Genomic DNA, 16,304 nt, shown 5'->3' with positions numbered 1-16,304 from the left:
ATATTATCTCATCTCAGATAACTGCCCAGTATGTTATCCCATAAGCCCCGTCTATTAATTAAGCTGCCCCTGCCTGGTCGTTTTCCAATGTTCTGAGAAACTTGGTAACTGAATGAAATTGTACCTCTGCTGCACAAGGTCATCTGGAGCAAATGGGCCTGGAGACGGTGCCATAGCTACATCCCAGGCTCTCTTCTTCTTTGTATTGCCAGCATTTCTCTTGGCTTACAATTCTCAGTGCCTCCACCCCGTGCTGACCTTGGAAGACCTTTGTGCCAGAGTGCTGAGGCTAAAAAGGGTTCATAGAGAAAGATGGTGTTTATTTTTGGCAGCGAGTAGCCGTAGGCGTCCACAAATGAGGACTTCCTTGCCTCAGTGAGCCTAGCAAGGGCATATGTGATAGGTGTGTGCGCTCAGATTCCTGATCTCGGAAATACAGCTCAGGGAGATGGGGAAAGAAAGCCCAAGCTTCCCTGCCACTCCTCCCTCGACCCCCCTGCTCCAGAAAAGGTAAGGGGAAGAGTGGGCCTTGGGTGGTTTGATTTTTTAAATGCTTATACCGAAACATGCACAGTGAGCAGTCTGTGTAGGGCTGGCAATGTGCTGTCATAAATCAGATAATGCCTCTAACTTTTAAAGCAGCTTACTTAACAGCTCTTGGAGAGAGGAGGGGCAATTATGTAATAGCTGATGGGATAACACTCCTGGCGGGAGGAGCGGGGAGAGGACACAGCCACCAGAAAGGTGCCAGCTTTGACTGGGAGTGAGGCCAGGATGTGGTCTTCATGATGAGGTCAACTTTGCCTTTACCAGCTGCTGCTCCCAGTGCAGGTGAGGAAGCCCAATATCTGTGTTGAAAGCGCACATGCCTAGGCTAGTATAATTTATTGTTTATTTTACGTATTTTTTTATACCGCCCAAAACTTAGGTCTCTGGGCGGTTTACAAGAAGATAAAAACAACATTAAAACATTAGTTAAAAGCAAAAACAAGAAATTTAAAACACAACAATTAAAAAAAAAATTTAAACAATATTCTAAAACAACATTAAAAACAATCAAAACAGTATCAGTTAAAAGCCTGGGTGAACAGATGTGTCTTTAAAGATGTGTCCGCATAATATGTAGACATTAGAAATGGCGCAGTACTGTACTGGTGGGCATGCTTTGTTCCACTGTTGTTGGGTTACATCTCCCACCATCCCCAGCTGTTGTTGGGTTACATCTCCCACCATCCACAGCCACAGTGGCCAGTTGTCTGGGATGATAGGAGCTGTGGTCCAGCAACATCTGGAGAGCCAGAGATGTGCAGCCCTGCTATAAGGTATTTAAATCTTGTGCAGTTGTCTGTTGCTCATTCTCCAGCTGCGCCCTTTCCTGGAAGTGAGTGACCTTAAGACGGGGTGCACATGCTGGTCACCTCCAGGCTTGACTCCTGCAGTGCGCTCTATTTGGGGCTGCCTTTGTACATAGTCCGGAAACTGCAATTGGTGCAGGATGCTGCTGCCAGATTGGTCTCCGGGACGCCCCAAAGCAGCCATATTACTCTGGTTTTTAAAGAACTACACTAGCTACCAATAGGTTTCTGGGCAAAATACAAGGTGCTGGTTTTTACCTCTAATACAAGGCGCTGGTTTTTACCTCTAAAGCCCTTAACTGCTTTGGCCCAGGGTATTTAAGGGAACGCCTTCTTCGTTATGGAAACCCACCACCCCCGCCACCTATTACGATCTTCAGGGGAGGTTCATCTGAAGGTGCTGCCAACTTGTCTGGTGGCAACTTCTCTTTAGTTGCCCCAGGACTATGGAATGTACTTCCTGCTGATTAGCAACGGGATGGCCAGCCACCAAGGGAAAAGCGACAGCCTGGCGGAAGGCCGGCCACGGGGGGTTGGAAAAACAGCGGTCCGGTGAATGGCCAGCCAGCCGCGGGGGGCAAGGGGAGAAGTGGCAGCCCAGCAAATGGCCGGCCACCAGCGGGGGAAGCGGTGGCCCGGCAAACGGCCAGCCACTGGGGGAGGACTAGGGGTGCAGATGTTCTGCACCAGGTCAGCTTGTTTTATTTATTTATTTACTACATCTTTATACCGCCTTTCTGCCTTGACAAAGGCACCCAAAGCGGTTTACAATATTAAAAGAAACAGATTATGTTGGGCTGCCTTTGTACCCAGTTCGTAAACTGCAGCTAGTACAGAATGCAGCAGCCAGGTTGGTCTCTGTGGTTGCCCAAACAGATCCTTTTACACCCATTTTGAAAGAACTGCACTGGCTGCCAATAAGTTTCTGGGAGAACTACAAAGGGCTGGTTATTACCTATAAAGCCCTAAACGGCTTGGGTCAGAGATATTTAAGAGAACGCCGTCGCCTTCATCAACCTTGCCGCCTATTAAGTCATCAGTGGGCAGAAATACAAGGTCATCAGTGATACTGGGCTTATTCAAAGGGTTGATGTCCGATTGAATTCCATGAAGTCAGCGTAACTGAAAATTGTACTATTCTCCTAGTGCATTTTGAGAGTGATCTATTTGTCTTGTTGTCGAAATGACCTGCCTGGCTCCTTTTCTCACATCTAAGGAGGGAGCAATTTTAGTGAGCGTGCCAAAATGCTTTTCTGAAATGGCCTAGAATGCATCCCACCTGACCATGTCAATGGTGGAAGTGCTGCTGCTGGTACAAGGTCCTGACTAACTTAGCAATCGGTCAAGGTGAACTCTTGGCTCTTTGTAGAATATCTGATAGTATCATTGAGCGTTCCAGGGGAACTAGCAAATGATTCCGGGGTCTTAGGGCAAGTACCTTGTTTGTCACATACCCATATACAGTCTCTTATTGGGGTTTTTCCTCCTGATTATTTAATTAATCATTAAATATGTATACCCTGCCCCTCCAGTACTGCTCAGGGTGGCTCATATCAATGTATTTATTTTATTTCTAAACCACTTTTCTACTTGCATGTTCAGAATGTTGTATCTACTGTAGTATTCCCTTAGAGCAGGCCTGCTCAACTTAGGCCCCCCAGCTGTTTTTGGACTACAACTCCCATAATCCCAGCCACTGTAGCCAATAGCCAGGAATTATGGGAGTTGTAGGCCAACATCTGCAGGAAGGCTGAAGTTGAGCAGGCCTGCCTTAGAGAAAAAATGCAAAAGAAAATTTCAGGAGCAACTCTAGAAAGAGGAAATTGGTACAGATGGGAAGCCATCCTGTTCAGCAAGCAGATGTGCAGTCAGAACTGGGTATAATTCAGTATAGCTGACTTTTTTAAAAAAAATTACTAAATATGAATGACACTTAAAGGTGTTATTTATTAATTTAATTTATATACCGCCTGACTCCAAAGGCTCTAGGGCCTAGGCAGTTTACAAAAATAAACACAATAAAAACAGAATAAAACCAGCTATTAAACAATTAAAATCTAAAACATTCAAATTACCACAATTAAACAGTTTAAATAGTAATTAAAAATTTAAAACATTCAGAGATTACTAAAAGCCTGGCTAAAAAAGTTTGTCTTGAGGGCTCTTTTAAGGGCTGGTAAAGATGTTAACCACCAGTTAATGGCACAGTGGGGAAGTAACTTGCCTAGGGAGCAAGAGATTGCTGGTTTGAATCCCCGCTGGTATGTTTCCCAGACTATGGGAAAACACCTCTATCGGGCAGCAGCGATATAGAGAGATGCTGAAAGGCATCATCTCATACTGCACGGGAAATGGCAATGGTCAACCCCTCCTGTATTCTACCAAAGACAACCACAGGGCTCTGTGGTCACCAGGAGTCGACACCGACCTGACGGCACAACTTTACTTTAAAGATGTTAACCAGTGTGGTCCAGTGGACCTAGCCCAGCAGAGTGGTTAGGCTTGTATTCAAATGCTTACTGAGATCGGTAGTCACTGAATGGCCTTAGAAGTTGACTCCAGTGGCTTATTTGTAAAAAGGAAAGAATAGTGGCCCGCCTGACAGGATTGCAACCAGGCATCCACAAATCCCCCCGCCCTCTGGTGAGCAGGAAACCAGCAGCACCACGCAGATCTCCTCCCCAGACGTCTCGTTTCTGAGAAGGTGCCCGGCTACACATCCCTACACATCCTTGTCTCCTCTACCCAGCCTGGCTAGGCTTATCGGGACCGGCCTCCAAGCAGGGACAGGGAGGAGATGGAGCATCATCCTGTGCCTCCTCTGTCCCAGGCTGCTTGTCCCTTGTGTCTGCCCCTCTCGGGGGGTTGCGGGGGGGAACACTCTCCACCAGCCTCCTTCTCATCCCTGGCTGGCTCCTCACAGCCTATGCATTGCCCGCCCCCAGTTACGGGGCCAGTGCCCCTCTTTATTCCCTGTAATTGGTTACCCCTTACAGCTGTTGCCAATTCCTCTCCCCCTTTTCCTTCCTCCTGCTCAGACCCCCTCCCTTCAGGATGCAGGCTGCTGATGTTATTCTCCCATGCCTCTCCTTCGGTCTTATCAGGGCTCTGCTCCTCCTCCACTGGAGCTGAGTCCCTGCCTGTTGGCAGTCTTTCCTTCGTCTCTCTCCCCCCGGCTGCCACCCGTCTCTGTCACCTTGGGCCCTCTCACTGCCCCGTCCTTGGAGGTGAGGACAGCTCACCTCGCCAGACAGAAGGTAAGAAACGGCCGGAATCCCTTTCTAAGCAGGAGGAGAGGGGTCCCCCTGTTTCTTACCCTCTCCATCTCCCACTGCAAATGAGAGAAGACCCGCTTCTCTCCTAAGCCCTCTGCCTGTGTGCCAGGAAAAGATCTGTGGGAAGAGAGGGAAGTCGTGGTGACCACGAATAGTGGCTGGCCGCTGAGCGAAGCCTCAATTTGTGGATCCGTGATCACAACCATTCACAGGTTATAGGTGCCGTATGAATGGTCTGTAGTAATACCACAGTTAAGCCTATACAAAGAGAAAACTTCTAATAAAGATGGCTTCGAATGCAGATTCTTATGATTCACTGTTCTGCAAAAGGGCAGCTTACTCTGAAATATATTTAAAAGCACATTGTAACTTGTCATGTGCTAGGAATTGAATTGAATTTCTCTTATGGTTCATTGGCCAGCATATTATAAGATGGCTTCCACATGAGGCCAATGAACCAACAGAATATATACAGGAAAAATCTTTTTCAAGCTCTTGTAAGAAACACAGATGAGCCTGAAAATGTGGCTCAGGTTAAAATGTGCTACTAAGAGATTTTATCTCCAAAACGTTTGTTGCTACCACTAGAAGGCGCTCTCTGTGCATGTTATATTATGTGCTCTTTTATGTGTGTAACTGTTAAATTCAAGAAGAAATGAGTACATAAACTTGAGGCTGTTTGCTTTGTTTTTCTACTGATGCCCAATACAGTTGCTGGGATGGAGCTGTACTTAAACATCGCAGATAGTTTTTTGTGTTGGGAGCCCACAGCAAGGCGTTGTAAAAGAAAAAGAAAAACGTAACCCAAAAATGTTCTTTTTATCCTTAGGAAAGATTTGAAGCACTCTTCTCAATTTATGACGCTCATGTTACATTCCAGCTATTTAAAAGCTTTAGAAGAGTCAGAATCAACTTTAGCAACCCCGAAGCCGCAGCGAGAGCACGAATAGAACTGCATGAGACAGATTTCAATGGAAAAAAGCTAAAGTTATATTTTGCCCAGGTATGTTGGCATCCTTATTTCTTCTCCAGGCGATTCAGGAAGGATGAGAGCTGGTCTGGTGGTAGCGAGCATGAGATGTATACCAAGAAGGAGGAAAGGTGCCACCAAGTTCAGGAGGATGCCAGCGTGGCTAACACGTGGATTCAGAAAAGCTATAAAAGGGAAGAAGACTTCCTTATACCGCCTAGTATAGAAATCTCTAGGCGGTGACACAAACTCTGGCAAAAGAAATGCAAGGAGACAATAAGGGTTGCATAAAGAGAATTTGAAGAGCATGTAGCTAGAAGTGTCAAGGGGAATAACAAAAACTTATATAAATATATCAGGAGCAGAAAACCTGCCAGAGAGGCAGTTGGACCCTTAGTTGATAAGGGTGTGAAAGGGATTATTAAGGAAGGTAAGGAGATTGCAGAGAAGCTGAATGAGTTCTTTGCATCTGTCTTCACGGATGCTGACCATACACCCGCTCCGGAACTGAGCTTCTCAGGCTTGGAGGCTGAAGAACTGGGCCAATTTGAGGGGATGAGAGAGGATGTTCTAAATTCAGAACTCATTTCGCGGCAGCTGTGAAAAAAGGCTAATTCCATACTAGGGATCATTAAGAAGGGGATTGAAAATAAAAATGCTAATATTATAATGTCCTTGTACAAATCTATGGTGTAGCCATATTTGGAGTAGTGTGTGCAGCTCTGGTATCTTAACAAGGGCACTGTAGAACTGGAAAAGGTGCAGAAGAGGGCAACTAAGATTATCAGGGGCCTGGAGCACCTTCCTTGTGACGCAAAGCTATAGCATCCGAGGCTTTTTAGTCTGGAAAAGAGGCAGCTATGCGGGGACATAATAGAGGTGTATAAAATTATGCATGGAGTAGAGAGAATGGATAAGGAGAAATTTTTCTCCCCCTCTCACAGCACTAGTACCAGGGGTCATCCCATGAAACTGAAGACTGGGAAATTTAGGACGAACAAAAAGAAGTACCTTTTCACACAGCACGTAATTAATCTATGGAATTCTCTGCCATAGGAAGTGGTGATGGCCACAAGCTTGGATGATTTTAAAAGGTTAGACAAATTCATGGAGGACAGGCCTATCAATGCCTACTAGTCTGGTGGCTATAGGCCACCTCCAGCCTCAGAGGCAAGATGCCTCTGATTACCAATTGCAGGGGAGTAACAGCAGGAGAGAGGCCATGCCCTCACCTCTTGCCTGTGGGCTTCTCGGGGGCATCTGGTGGGCCACTGTGGGGAACAGGATGCTGGACTGGATGGGTTTGTGGCCTGATCCAGCAGGGCTGTTCTTATGTTCTTAAGCATGAATTGTCCCCTCTGCTAAGCAGGGTCCACTCTGGTTTGTATTTGAATGGCAGGCTACATGTGAGTACTGTAAGATATTCCCCTTAGTGGACAGGGCCACTCTGGCAAGAGCACCTGCCTGCTTGCATGCAAAAGGTCCCAAGTTCCCTCCCTGGAATCTCCAGATAAGGCTGAGAGAGACTCCTGCCTGCAACCTTGGAGAAGCCGCTGCCAGTCTGTGTAGACAATACTGAGCTAGATGGGGAAATGGTCTGATTTGGTAGAAGGCAGCTTCCTATGTTCTTATGAACTGCTTATCTGGCTTGCTAGGCAAGTCATTTCCCCGCTGCGTCATTAGGTGGCTTTGCAAAGTACATAGTCGGTATTTAATTGTAATGGCTGAAACGGAAGGAACTCTGGTGAAGATCCAAATGCCTTATCCAGTGATAAGGCAGTTATAAGTGAAACAGCTGTTTCAATGACAAATTCTGCAGACGGAATAGATGAGATGCTAGAATAATCTAGGAAAAGATTGTTTCTAGATTAATTAGGAATAATATAACAAGGGAATGCCCTTCTCCCTTGTCACAGAAGAGAGATTTAAAATGTGCCCTGGCATTATTTTACTGTTGAGTGTGTTTGCTCTTTCAGGTCCAGATGCCCAGTGATGTGGGAGACAAATCTTATCTCTTGCCCCCGCAACCTGAGAAGCAGTTCCTGATATCACCACCCGCGTCCCCACCAGTAGGATGGAAGCAGAGTGAAGATGCCACGCCCATGATCAACTACGACTTGCTCTGTGCAGTTTCCAAACTGGGGCCTGGTAGGAATGTTTTCTTCCCTGCTTTCTCTGCTTTAAGTAAAACATGATGCAAACAGACATATTAGCAGTCACTTGCCTGATTGTTTGGGGTGAGTAATAAGTATCTGTGGGCATCCAGTATATAAGTATGGTTTGTGCCTTTCCCCTTAGTTCTTCGTAGTCCACCATGTTTGCTGCTGATCTATTCCAGTATATATTTTGAAGAGTTTTTGTTGTTTTATGCAAAATAAAGTCATACTTCCTGATGACCTCCAGATACCAAGTTCTGCATACACAATCCTGCCTTGAAATTAGCTGAATGCATTACTTTTTACAACAGAATATGCTGGGGGAAAGGTTTAATTTTTGTTTTGTATTTTTAAGAAGAAATTCTGAATATAATCCTATTTTAACGGTTGTATATATTTAACCATTTAAAATTATTTCAGAGGGTGAACTCTCCTGTTTATATTGAAAGAATAATACCCACTTCCTTGGCCTGGCTATATTTTGAGATGCTTATTTTGAGTTACTTGCAGGTGAAGAAAATGTCTTAGTTCAGATTATCCTCTAAAATTTCTACATAGTTTTAGATTATCAGCCTCTAACTCATATTCTCCCCCCTCCCCTCTGTGCACAAGAGGAGAAGTGAGAAAGTAGCAGCTTTCTCTTTTTATTAAATAGTTCCCTTTGGCATATGAACTTGGGTGACTGTGGTTTATTCCAACTCAACTTAAGTAAAACAAACCAGGATATTGATCCAGATAGAGCTACAGTGAACCAGATAGAGCTACAATAAACCACAGTTTCATGCAAGGGGGAAACAAATATTTTGTCAAAAAAGAAAACAGAAGATTTCACTCTCCTTGTTTACGGAGGGGTGTGTACATGAACCCAAGGCTTGTGTTTCTAGTGCAAAATTGTGGCTTAGCAGTGTGTCTGAACCAAGCCTGTACATCAACATGTGTTTGGCATATTATACACCATAATAAATTTCCATTCTTAGAGGAACAGGTTAAGACTTTGCCTCTGGCAAAAGACTGACTATTTGCAGGAGTTCTCAAACATGGGTCTTCAGATGTTGTTGAACTACAGCTCCCATCAGCCCCAGCATTTCGGCCATTGTGGCTGGGGATGATGGGAATTGCAGTCCAATGTCATCTGGGGACCCAAGTTTGAGAACCCATGAACTATTGCAGGGATTCTCAACGTTGGGCCCCCAGATGTTCTTGGACCAACTCCCATAATTCCCAGCCAAAGGCCACTGGGCCTGGGGATTATGAGAGTTGAAGTCCAAGAACATCTGGGGGCCCAATGTTGAGGATCCCTGAACTATAGTATTACTATATTTACCTGAATTCAAGCCTAGGTTTTTTTGCCAAGTTTTTTTGATATTAGAAATTGGGAAGTTATCTTAAATTCAGAGTCCTATTCCTTTTGAGTAAATGCAAGTATAACCTGCATTTAACTTCTGCTTATTTTTAAGTGTGTCATCTGTGATTTGGGTAAATACAGTACAGCTGTACCTAGATTAATGTGTGGTGGGGAGCATTCTAAGACAAAAGACATGCAAATACTACGTCTTTTCATCTTTCAGCTACATCAGTGGTGCTATTAGAATGTCTAAGAGGGGTCTGTGCGCATGTAAGCACGATACTTCTAATAGTTTGCCCTTCACTGTGCTTGCATTGTAATGTTGTAACTCATCATATCCTCTAGGGGAAAAGTACGAACTTCATGCAGGAACTGAATCCACTCCCAGCGTTGTTGTGCATGTATGCGAAAGCGAAACAGAAGAGGAAGACGAAATTAAAAATTCCAAACAGAAGATTGTGCAGACGAGGCGCCCAGATCCACCACCCACACTATTAAGTGAAACACAGACTTTTGAATGTACGCTAGAGGTCGGGGGTGGGATGCACCACTGATTCTAGTCTAGCGGATGACGGCCGTGGATGGTCGTCGTGTTCGCAGTGCTGCGTTCTGTACAGCCGCAGCAGACGTCTCTTGTGGGCGTCTTGCATCAAAGACTTAGATGCCAATGTCCTGAAGAGCACTTTAATTTTAAGGCAAACTCCCAAGATGTAGCAAATTCGAGTCCTGTCCTACTAGGAGGTGCCATTTTGGAATCTGTGTGTGAACCATTTTCTTGGTGTACAGAAAGCTGAAAGGAACTCAGCTGCCGCCATCTCTGTATTAGTTCCCACATGGTTTTTTTGTATGTGAGTCTCTCATGTATATTTTTCTGTGCGCGGGTGTGTAACACAATCCGATTAACATGATGTCCTCAGTAATATATTGATGAAATGTAAATGTAATGTACAATGTACATTGTTATCAGTAGAGAAATCTCAAACTGGTTTGGGGTGACAGAACCAAATTTTTGAACCGGCTTGTTTTGTGGCTTCTGTTTTTCCTTGGGGATACCATGGTTGTGTGTGTTGGATGTCAAGGTACTCCTGTGAATTGATGTGAGGCCCAACCCTCCATGGGAGCCGTCGCAAGCTGGCACCCTGCTCCCTCGCAACCATGAAAACAGAGATGCAAGCAAAGAAGCTGCCGCTTGTGGCCTGACTCGCTTTGGCGTGCTTGTTTTCCTAGGCTTCCTGAGGCCTGCTGTGACCACTCCCAGTGCTGGCTATTATTTATTGTGTGTGTGGGAGAGCTTGTTCCTCTAGCAGCAGAGCTTTATGCAGCTCCCTTCAGAGCTTGCTACCGTAAGCTGACCAGCTATCTCATGGCATTTGCTCAACCAGCTAGAACCCCATCTTGGGGTTCTTCATGGTCAAGCCAGCGAGAGGCCAGTGGTGACCCCCATCAATCCTATGAGTGGCTCCATGACTAATTGTTCTTGGGGCCTGTCTGAAGCTTCAGTCAAAGCTGAATGCTCTGCACAGTTCCCCCAGCACCATGTGGAGATCACCATACCCAACCGGGGAGGCTCCTTTAAGGGAAATTGAGCCCTCTTGAGCCCCAGTGCCATCTTGGGAGGCATGCCACAGAGCGCTGGGAAATGTAGCCCTTCCCGGCATCTTCTTCCTAGAGCTCTGGAGAGAGGGCTCTGTCTTTCTTAAAAGGCTCTCCCTGCCCTGAGAAAGGTGCAGTACTGTGCAGAGGTTAGCACAATGGAAAATAGCTCTCCACGTAGAAGAGTGTTTGACAAAGTGCTTGAAAAATAGTGAAGATTACTGTCCCATCTGTCTCTGTGCTGTGGGGTCTTACACATGGATGTGGGAATACAAAACCATCCTGTTCAGAAGCAACAGTTTGGCTATGTCCCTTGCCCCTCCCTAGGGCTGGAAAAATGTTATTGTTCTCTCTCTCTCTCTCTCTCTCTCTCTCTCTCTCTCTCACTCAAAGACTCGGGGTAGCTTATAGTATGCCTGGGACTAGTACTCACTTATCCTGCGGAGCCCTGTGGTTTAGTAAGCAATGGCAGGTAACCCCTTTTGTCCACCCCAAATAACCTTTCGTCTGTTTCTTTGCACTGAGCACTACTGTAGGTCACAGTAGGCTTCTGCTCAGCACCCTGGTTGGTAGCTTCTCCTCCCCATCCCCTCCTTTCTCTTTCCTTCCTGAGATGTGGACTCATTTTGTACCAAGGCAGACCCTCTTTCTCTGCTGCTGCAGAAAAAGGGCCCACCACCCTCCTGCCTAGATTGGTCCGGCATTTGTCCTTTCCCACAGTTTTGCCTTCCCACCACTTTCCCAGCAAAATTGCACCTTAAAATTCCAACTGTTGAATTTGTGTAATGTTACACTTCCATTAGCTAATACTACATTTTATGGTGGAATTAGGTGAGGACCTGACAACTCCCAAGTTCCAGAGAGCCGTGGTGCCTAGAAATCTAACTGTGGCGCCTTGACTAGGATATTCAGAGACAGAGTAAATGATGTATTTGTCCCAGGTAGCCCTGTTTTTCTTACAAGTGTGTACCATGTAAAGAAGAAGCCGATTTGCCCTCCACCCATAATGTCCATAATTAAGTCTGGAAAGTGTCCATTGTCTGGTTCCTAAATTTTTGGGCCGGATCCTCGATCCAAAGGAAATTCGTGAAAGCCTAAACTAATGGGGGCAGGGGGAGGGGCGGGAGAGAGCAGTAAAACCTGGTATAGTTTTGCAAATGTCATTCCCAGTCACTAGATGAAGTTCTGTTTTATCTATGAAATTGTCAGCCCTACCAAATGTTGTACATGGCATGGTGAAGTAGGGAGTGGGGTATCAGTTTATACTAGGTGTGAGAAACAGAGCCCCATCTCTCTCCCCAGCTCCCTGGAACAGGTGGAGAACTTTGAGTAGGGTGGGGTGGGCTTCAAACATCAGGAGCTCTTCCTCTCTTACCGTTATCGCTCAAATCCCACACAGCGTGAAGCATACCAGTTGTGGGTAACTTGAATTTGGACTATCGGCTCTCATCATCCCTGGTCTTTGACTGTTGTAGCTAGGGATGATGGGAGTTGTAGTCCAAATACAAGTTCCCCAAGACTGGAGCATATTGTGTACCTTTGGACCAGTTATACTCTCTCAGCATAGCCTTCCTCTCATGCTTGCTAAGATAAAATGGGGTTATCCCATGGGTAGGCCATTGTGGCTGGGGATTATGGGAGTTGCAGGCCAACAACTTCTGGGGACCCAGATTTGAGAATCCATGGGATAACCCTATATTTTACAGCCCTGAGGGTGCAAATATGATGGCAATAGTACAGCTACCAAACTCAATTTACCTAGGGCACAATAGAAGTCTTAACTACCCTTTATTCTTAATAAAGGCAACAATATTTATTAGTTGATGAACCATAAGCATTTTTCCACAGTATGACTTTCAGGTTATATCCTGTGTTCTGGAAACTTTTTAAAGCATCCTTTTTCTTGAAATGCAGAATTTTTGTTTTGGAAAAGAGTAGAATTTGGTTTTTCCCAATAAATGCTCAAAGCTCTGTTCCATTTTTACTGGGGTGTGATTCTGTGCTGAATCTACAGTTACTCTCCCCCACACCATGATAAAGTAAACTTGGAGAAGTCGTACAAGAAGTTAATTCTTGAATGTGAATCATGAAGTATAACCTTATATGTGGCTCTTAAGACCTGCTGTATCTCACCTGCATTCTGATAGCCAACATCCCTCACTCCTGATTAGAAACCCCTGAGGTCCTCCGCATTCATGAGGCTTGATTTCACAACTATTGTTCGGGTAGGCGAAGACTCCTCCCTTAGTTCAAGAGCTGTGTGTGCTCCCATTTTGTGATTGTGAGTTTAGAACCAGGTCGGAGGAGGGGAGCTTGATTGTGCGCTAAGCCCTAGCTGGGTAGGACTAGCACCTATCCAGATTCTGTCCCCAGATCGTGTGCTAAGCTCGTGTCTGTCCTGAGATTCCATCCCCCTGATTGTCTGCTAAGCTCTGTTTGGACAAGACAAGCACCTATCCAGATTCTGTCACCAGATCGTGTGCTAAGCTCGTGTCTGTCCCCTTGATCGTCTGCTAAGCCCTAGTTGGATAGGACAAGAACCTATCCAGATTCTGTCCCCAGATTGTGTGCTAAGCTCGTGTCTGTCCCGAGATTCCGTCCCCGTGATCGTCTGCTAAGCCCTAGTTGGATAGGACAAGAACCTATCAAGATTCTGTCCCCAGCTTCAGAATGAGGCAGGAGGAAAAACTTTCCCAAACAGTAGAGGCTTAGCACGTGATCAAGATCCCTGCCTCTGACCTTGTTTTTAACTCAGATGATCAGAAAACAAGAGCGCCTGCAGCTCCCAAACTAGGGAAGGAGACTTCTACCCTAAAAAGAATTGCAAGAATGAGCCCAGCTAGTTGCAAAATTGTGTCTATTGGGTATAAGTTTACATAAAACAGTGAGCTCGCCTACTCCTAAATCTTCTGCAAAATGAATCAATGTTGTCAGTATTTTTCTAGGCAACCTGCCCTAGAAAGTGGCAAAGAAGGGATTGGCAAACTGCAGCCCTCGTGCCAAATCTGCTCCTCTCTGAAAAGAGCTATTAGTTCAGAGGATAAAGGAACGGGGCAAGCTCCAGTGGCAATGGGGCTTTTCAGCTTTTCAGCCCCAAACTTGGGTCCCCAGATGACATTGGACTGCAATTCCCATCATCCCCAGCCACAATGGCCGGAAATGCTGGGGCTGATGGGAGCTGTAGTTCAACAGCTGTAGTTGGTGGTGCAGTGGTAAAACTGCCGTCCTGTAACCAGAAGGTTACAAGTTCGATCCTGGCCAGGGGCTCAAGGTTGACTCAGCCTTCCATCCTTCCGAGGTCGGTAAAATGAGTACCCAGAATGTTGGGGGCAATATGCTAAAAATCATTGTAAACCGCTTAGAGAGCTCTGGCTATAGAGCGGTATATAAATGTAAGTGCTATTGCTATTGCTATTGCTACTTTAAAGGAGGGCAGGCATAACAAATCCACTTGCCAGCTCACCAGGGGTGAGTGTTCCCAGCCCTCTGGCAAGCAGGACACCCAGCACCACGCAGATTTCCCCAGATGCTCTTTTCCATGGTTTTGAGAAGGTAAGAAACAGCAGGGATCCTTTCTTGGCAGTCAGAGAGGGCTCCCACTGCCTCTCGCCCTCTCCCATTGCAAGTGACCAAAGACCTGCTTCTCTCCTCAACCCACTGTCTGTGTGCCAGAAAAGGATCTGAGGGAAGAGAGGGGATGGGAGACGAGCACAAAGAATGACTGGCTGGTGAGCTAAGCCTCCATTTGTGGATCCCCGGAGGAGGTGTTAGGGTGTTGGCCTGCCATGCAACCCACTTCCTCTGTGGCTGACTGTGTGACAAAACAAGTTGTGGGCTAAGGCTGTAGAATGGGTGGGACTGCAATGTTGTTGGAATAAAGCAGCCAGGTAAAAGGAGATGCGTATAACAGCCCGGCATGATTGCAACAGATGATGATCAATTGTGTTTTTTAAAAGGAGAAATAAAAGCTTTTGTGGTTTCCTTGCCTTGTTTTCTCTCTGTGAAACAGGTGCAGGTATTATTATTATTATTATTATTATTATTTTATTACATTTATATCCCGCTCTTCCTCCAAGGAGCCCAGAGCGGTGTACTACATTCTTAAGTTTTTCTTTCACAACAACCCTGTGAAGTAGGCTAGGCTGAGAGAGAAGTGACTGGCCCAGAGTCACCCAGCTAGTATTATGGCTGAATGGGGATTTGAACTCGGGTTTCCGGGTTTCCCCGGTACCCTGGCACGTGGAGGTATCTGCCCTCAGGCAAATTGGGAGCCCTTAAAGGGCAGCAGAGTGGAAACTGGACACAGCTGGCCTACAAGGGAAGGTCAGCTGTGCCAGCCTTCCTGTATTTTTTATCTGGGCTTGTGCAAGAGAATTTCCTGGTGGATTTTGTCCTAGGTTAACTAGCTATGGGAGTCCCCTTAAGTGGCGTAGTGGGGAAATGCTTGACTAACAAGCAGAAGGTTGCCGGTTTGAATCCCTGCTGCTATTACATCCCTGGAGGGTTGTCTGCAGTAGCCCACTTAGGAACATGGGAAGCTGCCTTATCCTGTATGGTCCATCCAGCTCAGTATTGTCCATGTCAACACTGACTGGCAGCATCTCTCCAGGTTTTCAGGCAGGAGTCTCTCCTAGCTCTACCTGGGTGCTTTCCAGACTAGCTGCTCATTTTAGCAGCAGAATCCCTCCATTTGGGCAAGTCGCATTCGGAATGGAAACAGCAGGGGGAGCAAGTCTCGTGGAAACTAACCCGACAAAACAGCAACTTTTCCATGCTGGATGGATGACACCCATAGCTCCATTTTGCAGCGTTTCAATTTGAAACAAGGCATTGGAAATGTGAACGACACCCTGCTGTCCGCGTAGGGACTGTGGTGTCAGGACGCAGGAAGTGTGGAAGCACACTTCCGACATGCATCCTGACCCCGTTGCAGGCTCTAGTCTGGAAAGGGCCCTGGAGATGCCACAAATTGAACCTGGGACTTTCTGCCTGGAAAGCTAGTGTTCTCCCACTGAGTTGCATTCACACTTCTGCGTTCATCATCATCATCATTACAGTCCATGACCATCCAGCAATTACTACAATCAGCGTTACAGGCAGTACAACTTAAAACACTCTAATACTAAATAAAAATGAATAATACTAAATAATAATACTAACAATTTCACACTTATTCAAAGACAAACTCACCATTAATAGCCATCACATTTAACTCACTTATCACAAGAAGCAAAGTAAGAGCAAATGAATACAATCCTAGCTCATAAGCTTCAGCTCAGTATTCACAAGCCCTGATTCTCTGTACATAGTGCCAAACTGAATATGTGTACAGTGACATATTATATTAAATTAATTTTTTTTATCTGTAGCCCCTTCAGGGGGCTTCCTAAAGGCCATGGCAGGAGTCTGCAAAGGTTCCCTCTCCCCCCGCTGGCCTCTAGGGCCTTGCAGGGACCATTTGAGCATGGGTGGTGGCCATTTTAAAAAAGAAAATTTTAAACCGTGCATGCTCAAATGGCCTCTGCGAGGCCTAGCATGGCCTAGGGCCTCACAGAGGCCATTTGAGCATGTGCAGTGGCCATTTTGTTTTCAGTGGCTATGTCTTTTTAA

The 16,304-nt window shown here is 45.8% G+C and overlaps 1 protein-coding gene across 3 annotated transcripts in view; it reads left to right on the top strand.

Moving 5' to 3' along the window:
- The window catches only part of RCAN3 (RCAN family member 3), a 29,775-nt gene extending 15,100 nt beyond the window's left edge, over positions 1 to 14,675 (top strand). For 2 of the 3 annotated variants that reach the window (XM_053267960.1, XM_053267959.1), the window contains exons 3-5: positions 5,460 to 5,633; positions 7,577 to 7,748; positions 9,447 to 14,675. In XM_053267960.1, coding sequence (XP_053123935.1) covers positions 5,460 to 5,633; positions 7,577 to 7,748; positions 9,447 to 9,655 — 555 coding nt within the window. In that variant the 3' untranslated portion in view covers positions 9,656 to 14,675. The remainder of the gene's footprint in view (positions 1 to 5,459; positions 5,634 to 7,576; positions 7,749 to 9,446) is intronic. The other variant, XM_053267961.1, reaches the window with a different exon arrangement.
- Positions 14,676 to 16,304: the final 1,629 nt, after the last annotated feature.

The sequence above is a fragment of the Hemicordylus capensis genome, chromosome 7, assembly GCF_027244095.1.
Source record: "Hemicordylus capensis ecotype Gifberg chromosome 7, rHemCap1.1.pri, whole genome shotgun sequence".
NCBI lineage: Eukaryota > Metazoa > Chordata > Lepidosauria > Squamata > Cordylidae > Hemicordylus > Hemicordylus capensis.
Note: the sequence above shows the minus strand (reverse complement) of the source record. Positions and strands in the feature narration are given on the sequence as shown.